The sequence below is a fragment of the Mangifera indica genome, chromosome 14, assembly GCF_011075055.1.
Source record: "Mangifera indica cultivar Alphonso chromosome 14, CATAS_Mindica_2.1, whole genome shotgun sequence".
Taxonomy (NCBI): Eukaryota; Viridiplantae; Streptophyta; class Magnoliopsida; order Sapindales; family Anacardiaceae; genus Mangifera; species Mangifera indica.
This window is the reverse complement of record NC_058150.1, coordinates 2,704,658-2,720,354: the sequence shown is the minus strand read 5'-3', so window position 1 is coordinate 2,720,354 and position 15,697 is coordinate 2,704,658. Positions and strand designations below refer to the sequence as shown.

General features: G+C 34.4%; 3 protein-coding genes and 1 pseudogene across 3 annotated transcripts; 2 read left to right on the top strand and 2 right to left on the bottom strand.

Annotated features, from left to right (window-relative positions):
* Positions 1-4,329: 4,329 nt before the first annotated feature.
* On the bottom strand, positions 4,330-5,840 carry LOC123197081 (annotated as a pseudogene).
* Positions 5,841-9,220: 3,380 nt separating this feature from the next.
* LOC123196532 (UDP-glycosyltransferase 90A1-like) lies at positions 9,221-10,237 on the top strand. Its single transcript, XM_044610596.1, has 2 exons — positions 9,221-9,560; positions 9,654-10,237. Exons 1-2 carry the CDS (start codon positions 9,221-9,223, stop codon positions 10,235-10,237), a joined length of 924 nt encoding a protein of 307 aa, XP_044466531.1.
* A 436-nt stretch (positions 10,238-10,673) lies between these two features.
* On the bottom strand, positions 10,674-12,029 carry LOC123196531 (probable aspartic protease At2g35615). The gene has a single exon (XM_044610595.1). It carries the CDS (start codon positions 12,027-12,029, stop codon positions 10,674-10,676), a length of 1,356 nt encoding a protein of 451 aa, XP_044466530.1.
* Positions 12,030-13,489: 1,460 nt separating this feature from the next.
* LOC123196530 (probable aspartic protease At2g35615) lies at positions 13,490-14,554 on the top strand. The gene is made up of 2 exons (XM_044610594.1): positions 13,490-13,877; positions 14,352-14,554. The coding sequence occupies exons 1-2, from the start codon at positions 13,490-13,492 to the stop codon at positions 14,552-14,554; spliced, it is 591 nt and encodes a 196-aa protein (XP_044466529.1).
* The last annotated feature ends 1,143 nt before the right edge of the window (positions 14,555-15,697 follow it).

Below are 15,697 nucleotides of genomic sequence, written 5' to 3'. Positions count from 1 at the left end.
TAGAGTTTAATAACAAAATAATAATTTTGTCCTTTCTTTTAATAAAAAAATTAAATAATAATTAATTTAAAAATAAATTTTTAAATTTTCATAAATAAATCTCTATTTGTTATTAAAATTTGAGTGATAAATAGTCCTTGGATCTTTTTTAAGTTTCCCACACTCTTGAGTAATGTCAACTTTGTAATGCGCTTTCAAACTACTGTGTCTTTACACGGCGACCCTATAAATTTCCTGCACATGTTGTCAAATAATTCACCACTTTTCTTCAACTATCAGAAAAAATGGCAGCCACCAATAACATCGATGGGAGATTCAAGGTTGATCTCATACAATGTGACTCCCCTGTTGTTATCACCATCATCATCAGGCAAAATTTGTGCAAGTACATCTGTGCAAAAATTGTGCAAAATTTGTGCAAGTACCAACCTAATTTGTGCAAAGCTTGTGCAAAATTTGTGCAGTTGTGTCTGAATCAATCATGATGTTACCCTTATCAGAATTAGTGCATGGCAGTTTCTCGTTTCCAACGCTAATTGCTTCTATGGCAACCTGATGAAACATTTTGTGTTCTTTCAACTAAATTAGTAGAAAAAATACCAGGATCATTAAAATTTCCTTCGATTGAAGAATTCAATTGAGATATTAGCGAAACAGGCCCCCACCAAGACCATGAGACCCGGCACCTTTTCATCAAAAGGGTCATCATGATTATTACGTCTGCAGCCAAAAACAATATTCGGAAGTTTGACAGCACTCGTGGCCAAGTTTGCTAGAGCCAGATTTCCTTCGGTGACAGCTCCATCTTGGTGTGCCCACACAAGTTTGTGCCTGATTGGCGACGTCTGTTGTTGCCAAGATGTTTGCAGTGAGGAGATTTATATGTTAAAAGGGTTGTGAGTTGAAGATTTGTCGGGGGAACAAAGAGTTTTTTGCTCGTAGCATTTTATGTATGGTTGGCATTGAATCCACGTGAGGTTGCTGCCGGTATCGGCCCCTGCAATGAGGGTTCTGATGGACATTGTTACTATATAATCTACACAACTGGGATTCAACGGTGCTGGAGGAAATTTTTCAGAGGCTGATGATGACGGTAATAAGATTGATTTGACATAGCTCCTAGGTGAAATTGATCGAGCAACAGCCTTATGCAATTCGGATTCGGAAGGATCATAAAAGCGACAGAGAGGTGAGTCAGGATGTATGAAATCAACTCTAAAACTTTCATGGATGTTATCGATTTCTGCAAATGCAAAGACAGCCATAAAAGCAATCCAAATTATAAGTGAGCATAATTTTAAACTGGCTGTCATTGTCTGTGAGAGTAGAAGAAAAGTGATGAATATTAATTAACTCAAATAAAAAAAAGTGGTGAAGAAAAGCAGTGTATAAATAGACTCTTGACAAATGCCCAACGCAATGAGTTTAATTCAGAGTCCTCTCCATGTATCATTCTCCGAATTGGCCAAACCCCTATTTTCAAATTTCAAGAACTCCACTGAACCAAACTTAATCAATTTTTGAATGCATAATTTAATCTATTATTAGAAATGATAAATAAGGATACAAATTGATCAACATTTAGAATTAGTGAAACTTGTCTGCAACTTCAATCGATTTTCTATTCAGATCCTCTTAAATTAGCTGAAACCCATATCCAGATTTTGCCCGAGTCACCTACCCGCTGAAACAAAATCAATTAACTATAAAAATCTAATTTCCAGTTTAAACCTATTTTCATGTTTTTTTGCTTGCTTTGAAAGAATAAGAAAACGGCCATGGACTAATGCCAACAAATAATAAGAAAATGATATGGGATTATTCTATGGCATTAGTCCATGGCCATCATATTCTTCTTTTTTGGGTGTAATATCAAGTATAGAGTAGCAACCAACTAACTGTTTATTATATTATTTGATTTGAATAAATAAGTTAAGAGTTTAATTTTGATATAACGATAACAAATCTCGAATTCAAACACTTTCTATTGAGGATTCCACATTTTTTTACGTTCAAATTATCCTTAAAAACTGTATTTATTCTTTATTAAACTGAAATTATTTTTATAATCCTCCTGGTGTCATAACCTACGTATCATATAAATATTTTTTCAAAAACACCCGAATCAACATTTACATACCTTAAAAAGGAAAAAAAAAGAAAAAATATATTTAAAAAAAATAATCCCATTGAAGATTATAATGGGGTGTAATTAATTTGGCCAAGTATATGGGATATGCGTGGTATTTCAAATTACCCAAGTTTTAACAAATTTGGTGTAAATCAGGACCAATCCTGGGTGTGAACGTGATAGCATGTGATGGCAATAAAAATGGAACCAACTCAATTATTAATTTCTAATCGTCATTTATAATTACTCAATTAAGTTTACCGTGATTACCTCGTACTAGCTTTGATTGATTTTGCGGTTTTTAGGTTGTGCTTTAGTTGTTTGGGTGACCCTTTTTTAGGTTTTTTCATTTTTCTTTTATATTTATATATATAATATTAATTAAAATAGATACAAAATTTTATATCTAAATTCTTTTAAAGAAAATTTTATTAAATTTTTTTAAGTAAATTCAATATTTATTCCAATAATATCCCTCTTGGTAATTACTTTTCTTCAATTATATTTTTTTTTTTTTGTTATAAGTTTGATAACTTATGAATCAAAATATTTATAAACTTATTCAAAAATAGATTAATTTTTATTTTTATTATTAATATATCTATGCACTTCTTACACTCATATTTTAATATAAATATATTAAAATATGTTTATATAATAAATATATATTTAAATTATAAATATTTATATAAAAAAAGATTTTTATATAACTATATATATAAAATTTTATATATATAACATGATGTACATCTCTTGCACTCTTTGCACTTCTTATGCTTATGTTATGTATACATAATATAATATTTATATATTATAATAAAATACAATGTAATATTTATATAATATATAAATATTATATTTTATATATAATATATTATAATATAATATAATAGATATCACGTAATATTTATTTTAAAACGTGAGTGTTAGAAATTTGTTCGTACTTTTCGCACTTACATTTTTTGTACTTGTATATGTTTTGTTTTTCTTTTTAATTTGAATATATCAACAATCAAACTAAAAATTGACATGTTTTCAAATAAGTTTATGAATGTTTTGATTTATAAGTTACAAAACTTACAATCAATGTGATGATACTAAAGTATACTGCCAACGAAAATGCTGACGAAGGAAAAACACGATTAAAGAAAAGTAATTATTAGAGAGGGGTATTATTGAAATAAATATTGAGTTTGCTTAAAAAAGTAAATTCAATAAAAGTTTATCTAAAAATATTTAAGCATAAAATTTTGTGTCTATTTTAATATATATAAAAAATAAAAAATAACAAAAATGGCAGTTGAATGATTGTACATATGAATTATCCATAATTTAACATAAGAATGAAATACAAGTTCAAAGCCAAGCTTTATAACTGAGTCAATACGAACATCTTGTGCGAATTTAAGCAAAGTTTGGCTAATACACACGAACCCAAGCTAAGTGTGAATTGATCAAAAACTCTAAAATTATGAAGCGAGTCTAACACAAACTTGTGTTCCACTGAGCTTGAATCGAGCCTATGCCTTGGTCTTTCAAAAATGAGTTGGACCCTATTCAGGCTCAACTCATATCCAACCCTAGTTGAATCATTTTCAGGTGCCATATTAAAGCATTATAATAATATGATATGAATGTGAAAGAGGATTGATAATATTGTGGAGAAAGGGGTAAACAAGTAAGAAGCACAAATGACTCTCGCGCATAGTCTACCTCTACTACTTGTTTATAGAGTTGAATTCAAACCAAACTAAACTCGAACTCAACTCAATTTGAGGGCAGTTGAACTTGAATTTGATCTCACCAAACTGTTTTCAAAGTTGTTCAAGTTCGATTCACTTGAAAAAAGAAGAGCTCGAATCGAATTAAGTAAAACTTTGAGTTCAGTTTGATATTGTAACCAAACAAAAAATGACTAAAATTATATTATTTGGATGTGTACTGGTCAAACCCAAAATTTTTTAATTCTTAAACTTAAATTTGAACTCAAATTCAAATTTATTTGAATTAAGCTCATTTTAGGTTTGTTCAAATTAATTTTATTATTGAGTTTAAATAAGTTTGATTTAAATCTAATTATACTTGTTTACCTATTCAAAAATTAAAAATACATTTTATAGCAGAACATTATACATACAAGAGCAAAATTATATAAATATATATATATATAATACTAATTCCATTTTTTTTTTGGGGTCAATAAAACACTAATTCCTTTTTTTTTATAGAGTCAAAGGGGGTCAAACGACTCTCTCTCCCTCATCCTGTTGAAGTATGACGGTGTTCGCTGCGCAAAACGGTCCTCGTAATTAGCTAGCCAATAGCCACTCCCCAACCGAAAGAACCAAGGATTGCGAGCTTCTAGTATGAGCGAATCCAATGTGTTCCAAGACAAACCTTTCGCCTCCTCCATAACTTTGTTTGCAGCCTCAGACAAGTTTTCCACATTCTTCCGCAACTCTTCAGAATTTTCTCCTTCCATCAACTCTCTCACCTTCTTCTTCAACTCTTCCCTCTTCACAAAACCATCACATCCCTCTACTCTTAACCCCACTTTAATCTCTTCCACAACCAATTTTGCATTCAATGGCTGCTCTGCCATCATCGGCCATGCGAGAATCGGAACGCCCGCACATATGCTCTCCAACACTGAGTTCCATCCACAATGGCTTAAAAAACCACTCACACTTTTGTGCAACAATATTTCCCTCTGATCCACCCACTCTCTTACCACAATTCCTCTCTCTTTAACCCTCTCTTCAAACCTCTTCCCCACTTCCCATTCATCTTCCCTTATCACCCACAAAAAGTTCACCTTAGATTCTTCCAACCCAATTGCTATTTCCTTAATTTGCTCCGCTGAAATCTCTGCTTGCGTCCCAAAGGAAACATATAGAACTGGGCTTCCCTGACCAAGCTTTTGGTCTAGCCATTGAATCCACAAGGGCTTCTTATCATTTATGGTCGATGGCTCAGCCAGGCAAAGGGGTCCGACACACCAGGCCTTTGGTTTTGCCTCGCGGTTATGGTAATCAACGAACACAGATTCGAGCTCCTGAAAGCTATTGATAATCATGCCATAGCTATTTGACGCTGCTGTTAAATGCTTTATCATGAACTCAAATTCGGCACCTTTAGGATCGTAAAACATCCGTCACAATTCACTTTTACAAACCTTAATCCAAGGAAAATGAGGCAGAGCCACTCTCTCATCATCTTTCTCAACTCCAATCAGAACCCTATTTTCCATTGCGTCATTCGAGACGCTCATTGCATAAGCTCCCATGCTGTAAAAAACAAACCTCGGGAAATCGAATTTCGAAGCAGGTTCCAAGGTCCACCACGGGAAGCCGTCGGACACCATGAAAGTGACAGGTGGCAGACGCTGAAGCTCCCGTTCGAAGGCTGGTTGCATTAGTTTCGTTGCTTCGGCGAATTGAACAAAGAGTGATATTTTGGGAAGTTCATCGGTGCTCTCGACACCGGCTGGGATTTCGGGGATGTTTTCCGGGTAAAGAAGATCGATTATAGAGACGCTGGTGTCCTTGAGAAACTGAGCAATGAAGGAATGGTTGCCTGGAGTGGTGAAGATGGTGACAGCGACGTTTGGACGGCATCGGAGGAGGCGAGCAAGATGCAGAATTGGCACCGTATGACCCTTTGACATGAACGGAAACAGAATTACATGAACAGATGAATTCGATTCCATTTTGTTTGTAAAAAAATGTCAATCTTGACTAGGAATGGCAATTTGGGCCTGACTTTAGGGGCTCCGAGCCTCTCCGACCCTAACGGGGATGGATTCCCCGATAGAATCGGGGAAGGGGACGGGGATGGGGATAAAAAAAATCCCCACAATCGGGGACGGGCCGGGGATGGGGATATATGTGTCCCCTCCCTGCTCCGACCCTTCCCCTCCCCACCCTTTTATATTAATATATTTATTTAAAATACTAATATATTTTTATAATTTTAAATTATTTATATTTTTCAAATTTATTTAGAGTTTTGTTATGCATATTAAAGTAGTTAATATATTATATTTATGATATTTGAAATAGTAGGTTAATTTTAATTTTGCTTAATTTTATTATTTAATATATTTATATTGTATTTAGAATGTATAAAAAAAAAGATTTTTTTTACGGGTATGGGGAGGGGATTTTTCCCCGCGGAGACGGGGAAGGGATAGGGAGGGGATTTTACTTTGCGGGGAGGGGACGGGGATTCATTTTCATCCTCGTAGCGGGGACGGGGATTGAGATCCCCTCCCCGTTGCCATCCCTAATCTTGACAGACAATACAAGGGCTCAAGGTCTTGTCTCTCTATATGAAGAATAATTGCAGGATTCAAGGTAGTATAAAAATATAGGATAAAAAATTCACATTAAAGTATAGTACCTAAAATTGGGTGTTTATATGGAAGTAATATCTGGATCCACATTATTCAGAAATTTATATGGAAGTAATTACTGGATGCACATTATTAAGAAATTAAAGTTAAATTACTTACTCTTTATAGTTCAGGGCAAATCAAAGAACTATGCATAACATAGGCAAATTCATTATTGATGAAAACTCTTTAATATTTGCACCATTAAATTTGTTAAAAAGTTATTATTATTTTTTTAATAAAATTGTTGCAACAAAAAATCGTCAAATTAAATAAAATTTTGCCCCCCACTCTTTTTATTTTTGTTAATAAAAGTACGTTAGATTGTAAGAACAAGGTGAAGAGCAGCTCTTGCAAGAGGAGAATCAGTATTTTTGATTCTAAACGAACAAAAATATTGTTGTAAAAAGTAATAAACAATATATGAATATAAACTTTTGCCAATTTTCATTTAATTATATATGCTAGCTTTCATTTTAAACCAAATTAAATGACAAATCATTATTATTATTAGGCAAAAGGACTTTTTCCACCCAAAGTATCCTCTTATCTCAAGTTTTCATCTCTTAACTTTAAAAATTTTATTTACCCAATTATGAGAGGTTAAAGTTAATGAAACTTTAACCCTTTAAAATTTTATTTCTTTTTCTCTCCTACTCTAAACATTTATAATTTCCCCCAAAAGTCAAGTTTTAAAAAATGACATTTTCCCCCAGAATTTAGTTTTCAAACTCCAGTACCATCTCCGACAATTCTCCTTTCTCTTCCTCCGACGGTCGCTCTCTCGCCATCTCTTTCTCTGACTGACAATCCTAAACTCAACTGGAGATGATATTTTGTCAGGGGAGAAAAACATCATCTCCCTGATGAAGATGAGATCTCTCGCCTTCCCCGATGAAGATGAGATCTCTCGTCTTCGTCGGATCTCATCTTCATCTTCCTGACAAAGTTGAGAGTAATTTTTGACATCAATCAATGCCATCCAAGCTTCCAAACGAGATAAGTTTAGCTGTCGGAGGGAGAGAAGACATCGGAAGATATTCATAACAGATGATGACTTTGGATTTGACATCAGAGATCTGAAAACTAAACCCTAAGAGGGAATGTCATTTTTTTAAAACTTAGTTAGAAGAAAACTTTTAGAGGTCGTTTGGTTCCAATTAAGATAGAATACCTTGGTAATCTATCTTTTATTCCCTTCTTTGGTTTGTCAGTAATAAAATATTACAGTAATCTTCTATTACCAATGCTGACGTGACAGGTAATATAGGTAGTAATCTGATTACCACATTCACCTTGGGTATTTAAAGATTACCAAGGTAATCTTGATTTTATTATAATTATATTATTATTTATTAGTTTTTTAAGACAAAAATAAATTTATTTTTAATTAATATGACAAATATTATAAAAAATATTTAAAAATAATTATATTCAAGGGTATTTAAGTAAAATAATTTATTAGTAATCTTTTATTACTTTTAACCAAACATAATAATTATTTATAGCTATCCAATTTTATCAAACATAGTAATCATTAATACCCAGTAATCTTCTAAGTAATCTATCTTCAAGGTAATCTTTCTATTTTGGTAATAAAACATTATTCAAACCAAACACCCCCTTAGTTTTTAAGGTGTAGTGGAGAGAAAGGAGATTAAATTTTAGTTTATTTTTAATATTACAAGAAAAATGACAATTTTATCTCTAAAACCGTTAATTTTAATTACTTATGAATGAGTTGAGATTTTCAAAATTAAGGGATGAAAACTTGAGATAAGAGAGAATACTTTAGAAGAGAATAAGACCTTTGGCCTTACTAAAATATTGATTTCGGCATACATATATTATTATAATTTTACTGCTTCGAGCAATCAGTTCAAAATAGGTAAGAAAATGGGGATTTGATTACTTTGAACGGTCAACCTCCAATTTGATTTTCATTCTCCAAATACTCAAAGAGTTTAAATAATATTGTTATTACTTATTAAAAATAGGGTAAAGGCTTCATATATATATATATATATATATATATATATATATATATATATATATATATATATATATATATATATATATATATATATATGTAAATTCAAATTAGTAATGATATCCTACTATAACTGGAATAATTCAAGCTAGTATTCAAATCACGCTAGGATTCAAATCCTGAAATAATTTCTTCATGTATATACCACCTTTAATCCTGTAATTATTCTTCATAGAGAAAGAGGACCTTGAACCCTTGTATTGTCTGTCAAGATTGAAATTTTTTTACAAACAGAATGCTTGTTCATATAGTTCTGTTTCCGTTCATGTCAAAGGGTCATACGGTGCCAATTCTGCATCTTGCTCGCCTCCTCCTCCGCCGTCGGAACGTTGCTGTCACGATCTTCACCACTCCAGGCAACCATTCCTTCATTGCTCAGTTTCTCAATGACACCACCGTCTCTATAATCGATCTTCTTTACCAGGAAAACATTCCCGAAATCCCAGACGGTGTCGAGAGCACCGATAAACTTCCCAAAATATCACTCTATGTTCAATTCACCGAAGCAACGAAACTAATGCAACCAGCGTTCGAACGGGAGCTTCAGCGTCTGCCACGTGTCACTTTTATGGTGTCCGATGGCTTCCTGTGGTGGACCTTGGAATCCGCTTCGAAATTCGGTTTCCCGAGGTTTGTTTTTTAGAGCATGGGAGCTTATGCAATGAGCGTCTCGAATGATGCACTGGAGAATCGGGTTCTGATTGGAGTTGAGAAAGATGATGAGACAATGGCGCTGCCTCATTTTCCTGGGATTAGGGTTTCTAAAAGTGAATTCGGACGGATGTTTTGGGATCCTAATGGTGCCGAATTTGAGTTCATGATAAAACATTTAACAGCAGCATCAAATAGCTATGGCATGATTATGAATAGTTTTGAAGAGCTTGAATCTGTGTTCGTTGATTACTATAACCGCGAGGCAAAATCAAAGGTCTGGTGTGTCGGACCCCCTTGCCTGGCTGAGCCATCGACCATAAATGAAAAAACACGTCCAAAACCCTCGTGGATTTAATGGCTAGACCAAAAGCTTAGTCAGCGAAGCCCAGTTCTATAACTATATGTTTCTTTCGGGACGCAAGCAGAGATTTCAGCGGAGCAGGAAATAGCAATTGGGTTGGAAGAATCAGAGGCGAACTTTTTGTGGGTGATAAGGAAAGATGAATGGGAAGTTGGGGAGGGATTTGAAGAGAGGGTTAAAGAGAGAGGAATTGTGGTAAGAGAGTGGGTGGATCAGAGGGAAATATTGTTGCACAAAAGTGTGGAAGGTTTTTTAAGCCATTGTGGATGGAACTCACTGTTGGAGAGCATATATGCGGGCGTTCCGATTCTCGCATGGCCTATGATGGCAGAGCAGCCATTGAATGCAAAATTGGTTGTGGAGGAGATTAAAGTGGTGTTAAGAGTAGAGAGATGTGATGGTTTTTTGAAGAGGGAAGAGCTGAAGAAGAAGGTGAGGGAGTTGATGGAAGGAGAGAATTCTAAAGAGCTGCGGAAGAATGTGAAAGACTTGTCTGAGGCTGCAAACAAAGCTATGGAGGAGGAGAACGGTTTGTCTTGGAGCACATTAGATTGGCTCATACATGAAGCTTGGGTCTTTCATTTGGTTCCCCTTCCAAGTCGCTGTCGATGCAATCCGAATGTGTTTAGTAAATTCAATATTGAATGATTATGATGTCTTTAATGAGAAGACAACAAACATAGAAGTTATTGTCTTCAATACAATTTGAATGTGTTTGATTGATTCTTTCATCTATGATTATGTTGATGTGGTCAATGAGAAGGCAACGAAAGGAGAGGTTCTTCTTCTTTTGAACAAACAAATCTATATAGATACCACTGAGACATATAGAACAGTTGAACAAGATGAAAAACAAATCTAAGTATCATAGAGCTTGATGTTTGTTTCTTTATGTTCAGACCTCTCATCTCGAAATCAAGTTGATCAAGTTTAACCATGTGTAAAAATTAATAAATAACAAATAAATATAAACTTTTGCCAATTTTCATTTAATTATATATGTTAGTTTTTATTTTAAACCAAATTAAATCACCAATCATTATTATTAATATATTGAATTTTGCATACATATATTATTATAATTTTACTGCTTCGAGCAGTCATTTGGCATGAAAGATACAGTCTTCCCTTCAAGATCAAATCCCACCAGGAAATTCATTTGAGCCAAATTTCCAAAAATGGCAATGGAATCTGAAGGCACCATAGTAAAGCACACCAAATCTTCCTCCACTCTAATGAATGCATTCAATGGCTGTAATTTCAGATCCGCATTGCCACTAAAATGAACTGTGATAACAGGAAGATGGTCTTCATTCTTGCTTTTAACTCGAAAACAAGCTCCAAAAACACCCTTCGGATCACTCACACGTTGAGATCCAATTTCTTTCTCCAAAACAGTGGCCAATTTGTCGTAAAACTGACTCTCAATAAACGTTAAAGTCGTCCCTGAATCGACTATCATGTTACCCTCCTCGACTTCTACAAAATCATAATCAGTTTTTAAAGAATTCGTGTATGGCAGCTTCTTGTTTCCGACACTAATGGCTTCCAAGGTAACGTAATAATACGTTGCCGGTGCTTTATCAATCAAAGGAGTTGAAATAAGTCCAGGACTTGAACCGTTAAAACTCGGAGCGCCAAATTTTATCTTGCTGGTTGCTGAAGATGAAATTGGGGCCAAACAATAAGTGAATTTCCCTTTGATTGATGAACTCAATTGAGAGATCAGCGAGAGAGAGCCCCCGCCAAGACCGATGATACCCGACCCGTTTTCATCAAACGTGCCACCATTATCATGTCCGCAGCCAAAAACAATATTCGGAAGTGTGACAGGACTTCCAGAAGTTGAATCTCCCATGGCCAAATTTTCCACCGCCAGACTTCCTTCAGTGAAGGAATTATCTCCGTAAGAGTAACTGTATCCGCACAAGTTCATGTGCGATTCGCAACGTTTGCCGTCGTCAAGAGCGGAGCAGTAACGAGATTCACATGTTAAGATTTTGTAAGTTGAAGATTTTTTGGGATCAAACAACGGAGGTTTTTGCTTGTAGCATTCTTTGCAAGGCTTGCATTGAATCCAAGTAAGGTCACTGCCGGTGTCGGCGATTCCGATTAACACGACAGGCGGGGTCCCAATGGAGATGTTCATTAAATATTCTCCACCAGTGGGCACCAGCGGCGCCTGGAGAAGTTTTGCTGGGCCTGATGATGACGGTGAAAAGATTGTTTTGAGATAGTTCATACGTGAAATTGAACGACGAAAAGCATTATGCAATCTATCGAAATGGGATTCCAAAGGATCATAAAAGGGAGAGAGAGGGGAGTCACGATGTACGAGATCAGCAGTGAAACGTCCACCATTATTATTTGTTTCTGCAAATGTAAAGACTAGGGTAAGAGCAAACCATATTAGTGAGCTCAAATTGAAAGTGGCTGCCATGTTTTGCGAGAGTAAGAAAGGTGGTGAATTATTTGAAAACTTGTGCAGGTTTTTTATAGGGTCATCGTGCGTGAGTCATTTGTAAAGACACAGAAGTTGAAGAGCATCTTATAAAGTTAACGTTACTCAAAACGTGGAGATCATGTAATAAGTACTTATTTAAAAAAAAAAATGTAGAGTTTATGAATTACTATAGAGAAAATGAACGGTCAAGGGGCACCAATTAATAATATCTTTAATGTTTACTTAATTAATGTTATATGTGTACCTTGTTAAAGGCCAAAGGACTTATCCACACTCTAACCTTAGTACGAAATTTCAAAAACTCAAATACTTAATATTCTATTAAAATTTATTTAATAAAAATATTTTAAAAATTAAAATTTTTATCTCATTTCCCTCTTTTTAATTTAAAAAACTAATAATTTTAAAAAATTACATTCACTCCCTTTAGGATTTGATTTTCTCATTCATCACTTTCTAACGAATTTTGTTGTCTTTACTCTTATTTTTTCTTTCTTTCAGTTTCTTTTGTCAAAAATAAAGACAAAAATTATTAATCTTCATCTGAGATAAAGACTCATTATCTTCATCTCAGACAAAAACAATTTTGTTTAAACCTTTATCTTTGATGAGAGAAATCAGGAGAGAGAGAATACAATTGAAAACGACAAAATTGGTCAAGAAATGGTGATTGAAAAAATCAATTTTTATAAGAGAAAATACAACTTTTTAAAAGGTGAGAATTAACTTCAATTATAAATATAAGTGGATTACAGTATTAGCTTAGTAATTATGAGAATTGACGAATAATGCTTTGAACAAATCCAAAAGTTTTATGGTAGTAATATAAAGAATGATAAGCCATTTAAGTAATTATTTTAATTTCACCAAATATATTATCTTAAATCACTTATCATTCTTTACACTTCTACCATATGTTCAAAGCATTATTCATTAATACTCAACATTACTAATTACTAATTTAATATCATTAAAAAAAATTAATGTTATTAATTTCATCTCTTACATTTTAAGTAACTTTTAACTTTATAATATGCTTTCATCTTCTTAGCCTTTGCATATGACTCAAGCATGACGACCCTATAAATATCCTCCACAATTTTTCAAAAAATTCACCATCTTTTTTCTACTCTCACAAACAATGGCAGCCACTTTGAAATTAAGCTCACTAATTTGGTTTGCTCTCATCGTATCCTTTACCTTCGTAGAAAGTAATCACAATGGTGGAAGTTTCCCTGTTGATCTCATATATCGTGACTCTCCTCTCTCTCCCTTTTAGGATGCTTTCGATTCCCATTTTGATAGATTGCATAAGGCTGTTCTTCGTTCAGTTTCACGTATGAACTATCTCAAAACAATCTTATGACCATCATCATCAGCCTTTGCAAAATTTCTCCACGCACCTGGTGCCCGCTGCCGTTACTGGAGAATATTTAATGAACATCTGCATCGGGACCCCGCCTGTCGTGTTAATCGGAGTAGCCGATACCGGCACCGACCTCATGTGGCTTCAATGCAAACCATGTAAAGAATGCTACAAGCAAAAACCTCCCTTGTTTGGTCCCAAAAGATCTTCAACTTACAAGACTTTGACATGTGCATCTCCTTACTGCTCCGCTCTTGAAAAGAGCAAACGTTGCGAATCAGACATCAACTTGTGCGGGTACAATTATACTTACGGAGATAAAACCTTCACTGTACGAAATCTCGCGGTAGAAAATTTCGCCATCGGAGATTCAACTTCTAGAAGTCCTGTCACACTTCCTAATGTTGTTTTTGGCTGCGGACATAATAATGGTGGCAACGTTGAAGAAGCCGAGTCAGGTCGCGTCGGTCTTGGCGGGGGCTCTCTTTCGCTAATCTCTCAATTGAGTTCATGGGAAATTCTCTTATTGTTTGGTGCCGATTTCACCTTCAAAAACAACAAATTATGTGACAAGCAAGATAAATTTTGGTGCTCCAAGTTCTAGCGGTTCTGGTTTTCTTTCGACTCCTTTGGTTGATAAAGCACCGTCAAAGCATTATTATGTTACCTTGAAAGCCATTAGCGTCGGAAGCCAGAAGCTGCCATACACGAATTCTTTAAGAACTGACTATGATTTTGCAGACGGCGAAGAGGGTAACATGATAATCGATTCCGGGACCACTTTAACGTTCATCGGGAGTCATTTTTACAAAAAACTGATGAGCATTGTGGAGGAAGAAATTGGATATCAACCGTGAGTGATCCGAGGGGTGTTTTTAAAGCTTGTTTTCGAGTTTAATGCAAGAATGATGATGATCTTCCCGTGATCACAGTTCATTTTAGTGGCAATGCGGATCTGAAATTGCAGCCATATAATGCATTCATTAGAGTGGAGGAAGATTTGGTGTGCTTAACCATGGAACCTGCAGATTCATTTGGCATTTTCGGAAATGTGGCTCAGACGAATTTCTTGGTGGGATTTGATCTTCAAGGGAAGATTGTGTCTTTCATGCCAACTGACTGCTCTAAGCAGTGAAATTATAATGATATATGTTTGCCAAATTGAATATATTAATATTAATGATTTGTAATTTAATTTAGTTTAAACTGAAAAATTATGAATTGAGATTTAAACTAAATCATTATTATTAACTAAATACTGTATAATTTATAGTATTACAACATAACATGAAATTAAAATCAAATCAAATGATTAAATATATGAATTAAATCCAATCAGAGTATGATTGAATGAAAAAATAAATATTTTATTTAACATAAACTTGATCATCTCGATTTCGATATAAGAGGCCTGAACATAAGAAAACAAACATCAAACTCAGAGAGCTTGATTTTACTTCCAGTGCCTCCTGAATCTAATGATACAACACATTAATGTGGTTGGATTTGGAATGGAACATGAAGTTCTAACTTACGTGGATCCCTCTATAATTGTCACAATGCAAGACATATTTCTCTTGTTCAAGACCTAATTATCGTAGGAACCTCTTCATCTACAAAGAGTTCTTTGTCGGTTTTAGTAATGTCTATATACTAAACCTTTGTGGAAGATAAGGCAACATACTTTTGCAACTTCAATTGGCAAGACACAAACACTTTGCAGAAGTCATCAAGTGAAAGGTTGACTTCTTGGTATCAACATCACTAGCCATGCATATCTACGTCTACGTATCCCTCCAATGCAAGTTTGCTATTGCCAAAGCATAAGCATACCTGAGAGAAACCGACTCACTACACCGTCTGAGCAATATCTGGCCTTGTAACCATTGCATAAATCAAACTACCAATTACAGAGGCGTAAGGCATTTTCATCATTTCTGCTCTCTCATTTCACCCCAGTACTACTTGTAAACTTCAAAACGTCTGCAAGTAGAGAGCAAACTGATTTTGATTTACCCATGTTGAATATGTCAAACACCTTTTTAATGTATCTTTCTTGCGATAGCCACAACTTTTTGCTCTTCCTATCATAGGAAATCTCTATCTTAAGAATTTGTTTTTGTTGGTGCCAAGTCCTTCGTGGCAAAAGACTTGCTGAGTTCACCTTTTAAGACTTTCAATCTTCTCAACACCACAACCAGTAATCAACATATTATTTACATAAAATAGAATAATAATAAAAAAATCTTCAAAAAATTTCTTCAGAAACACAATTGTT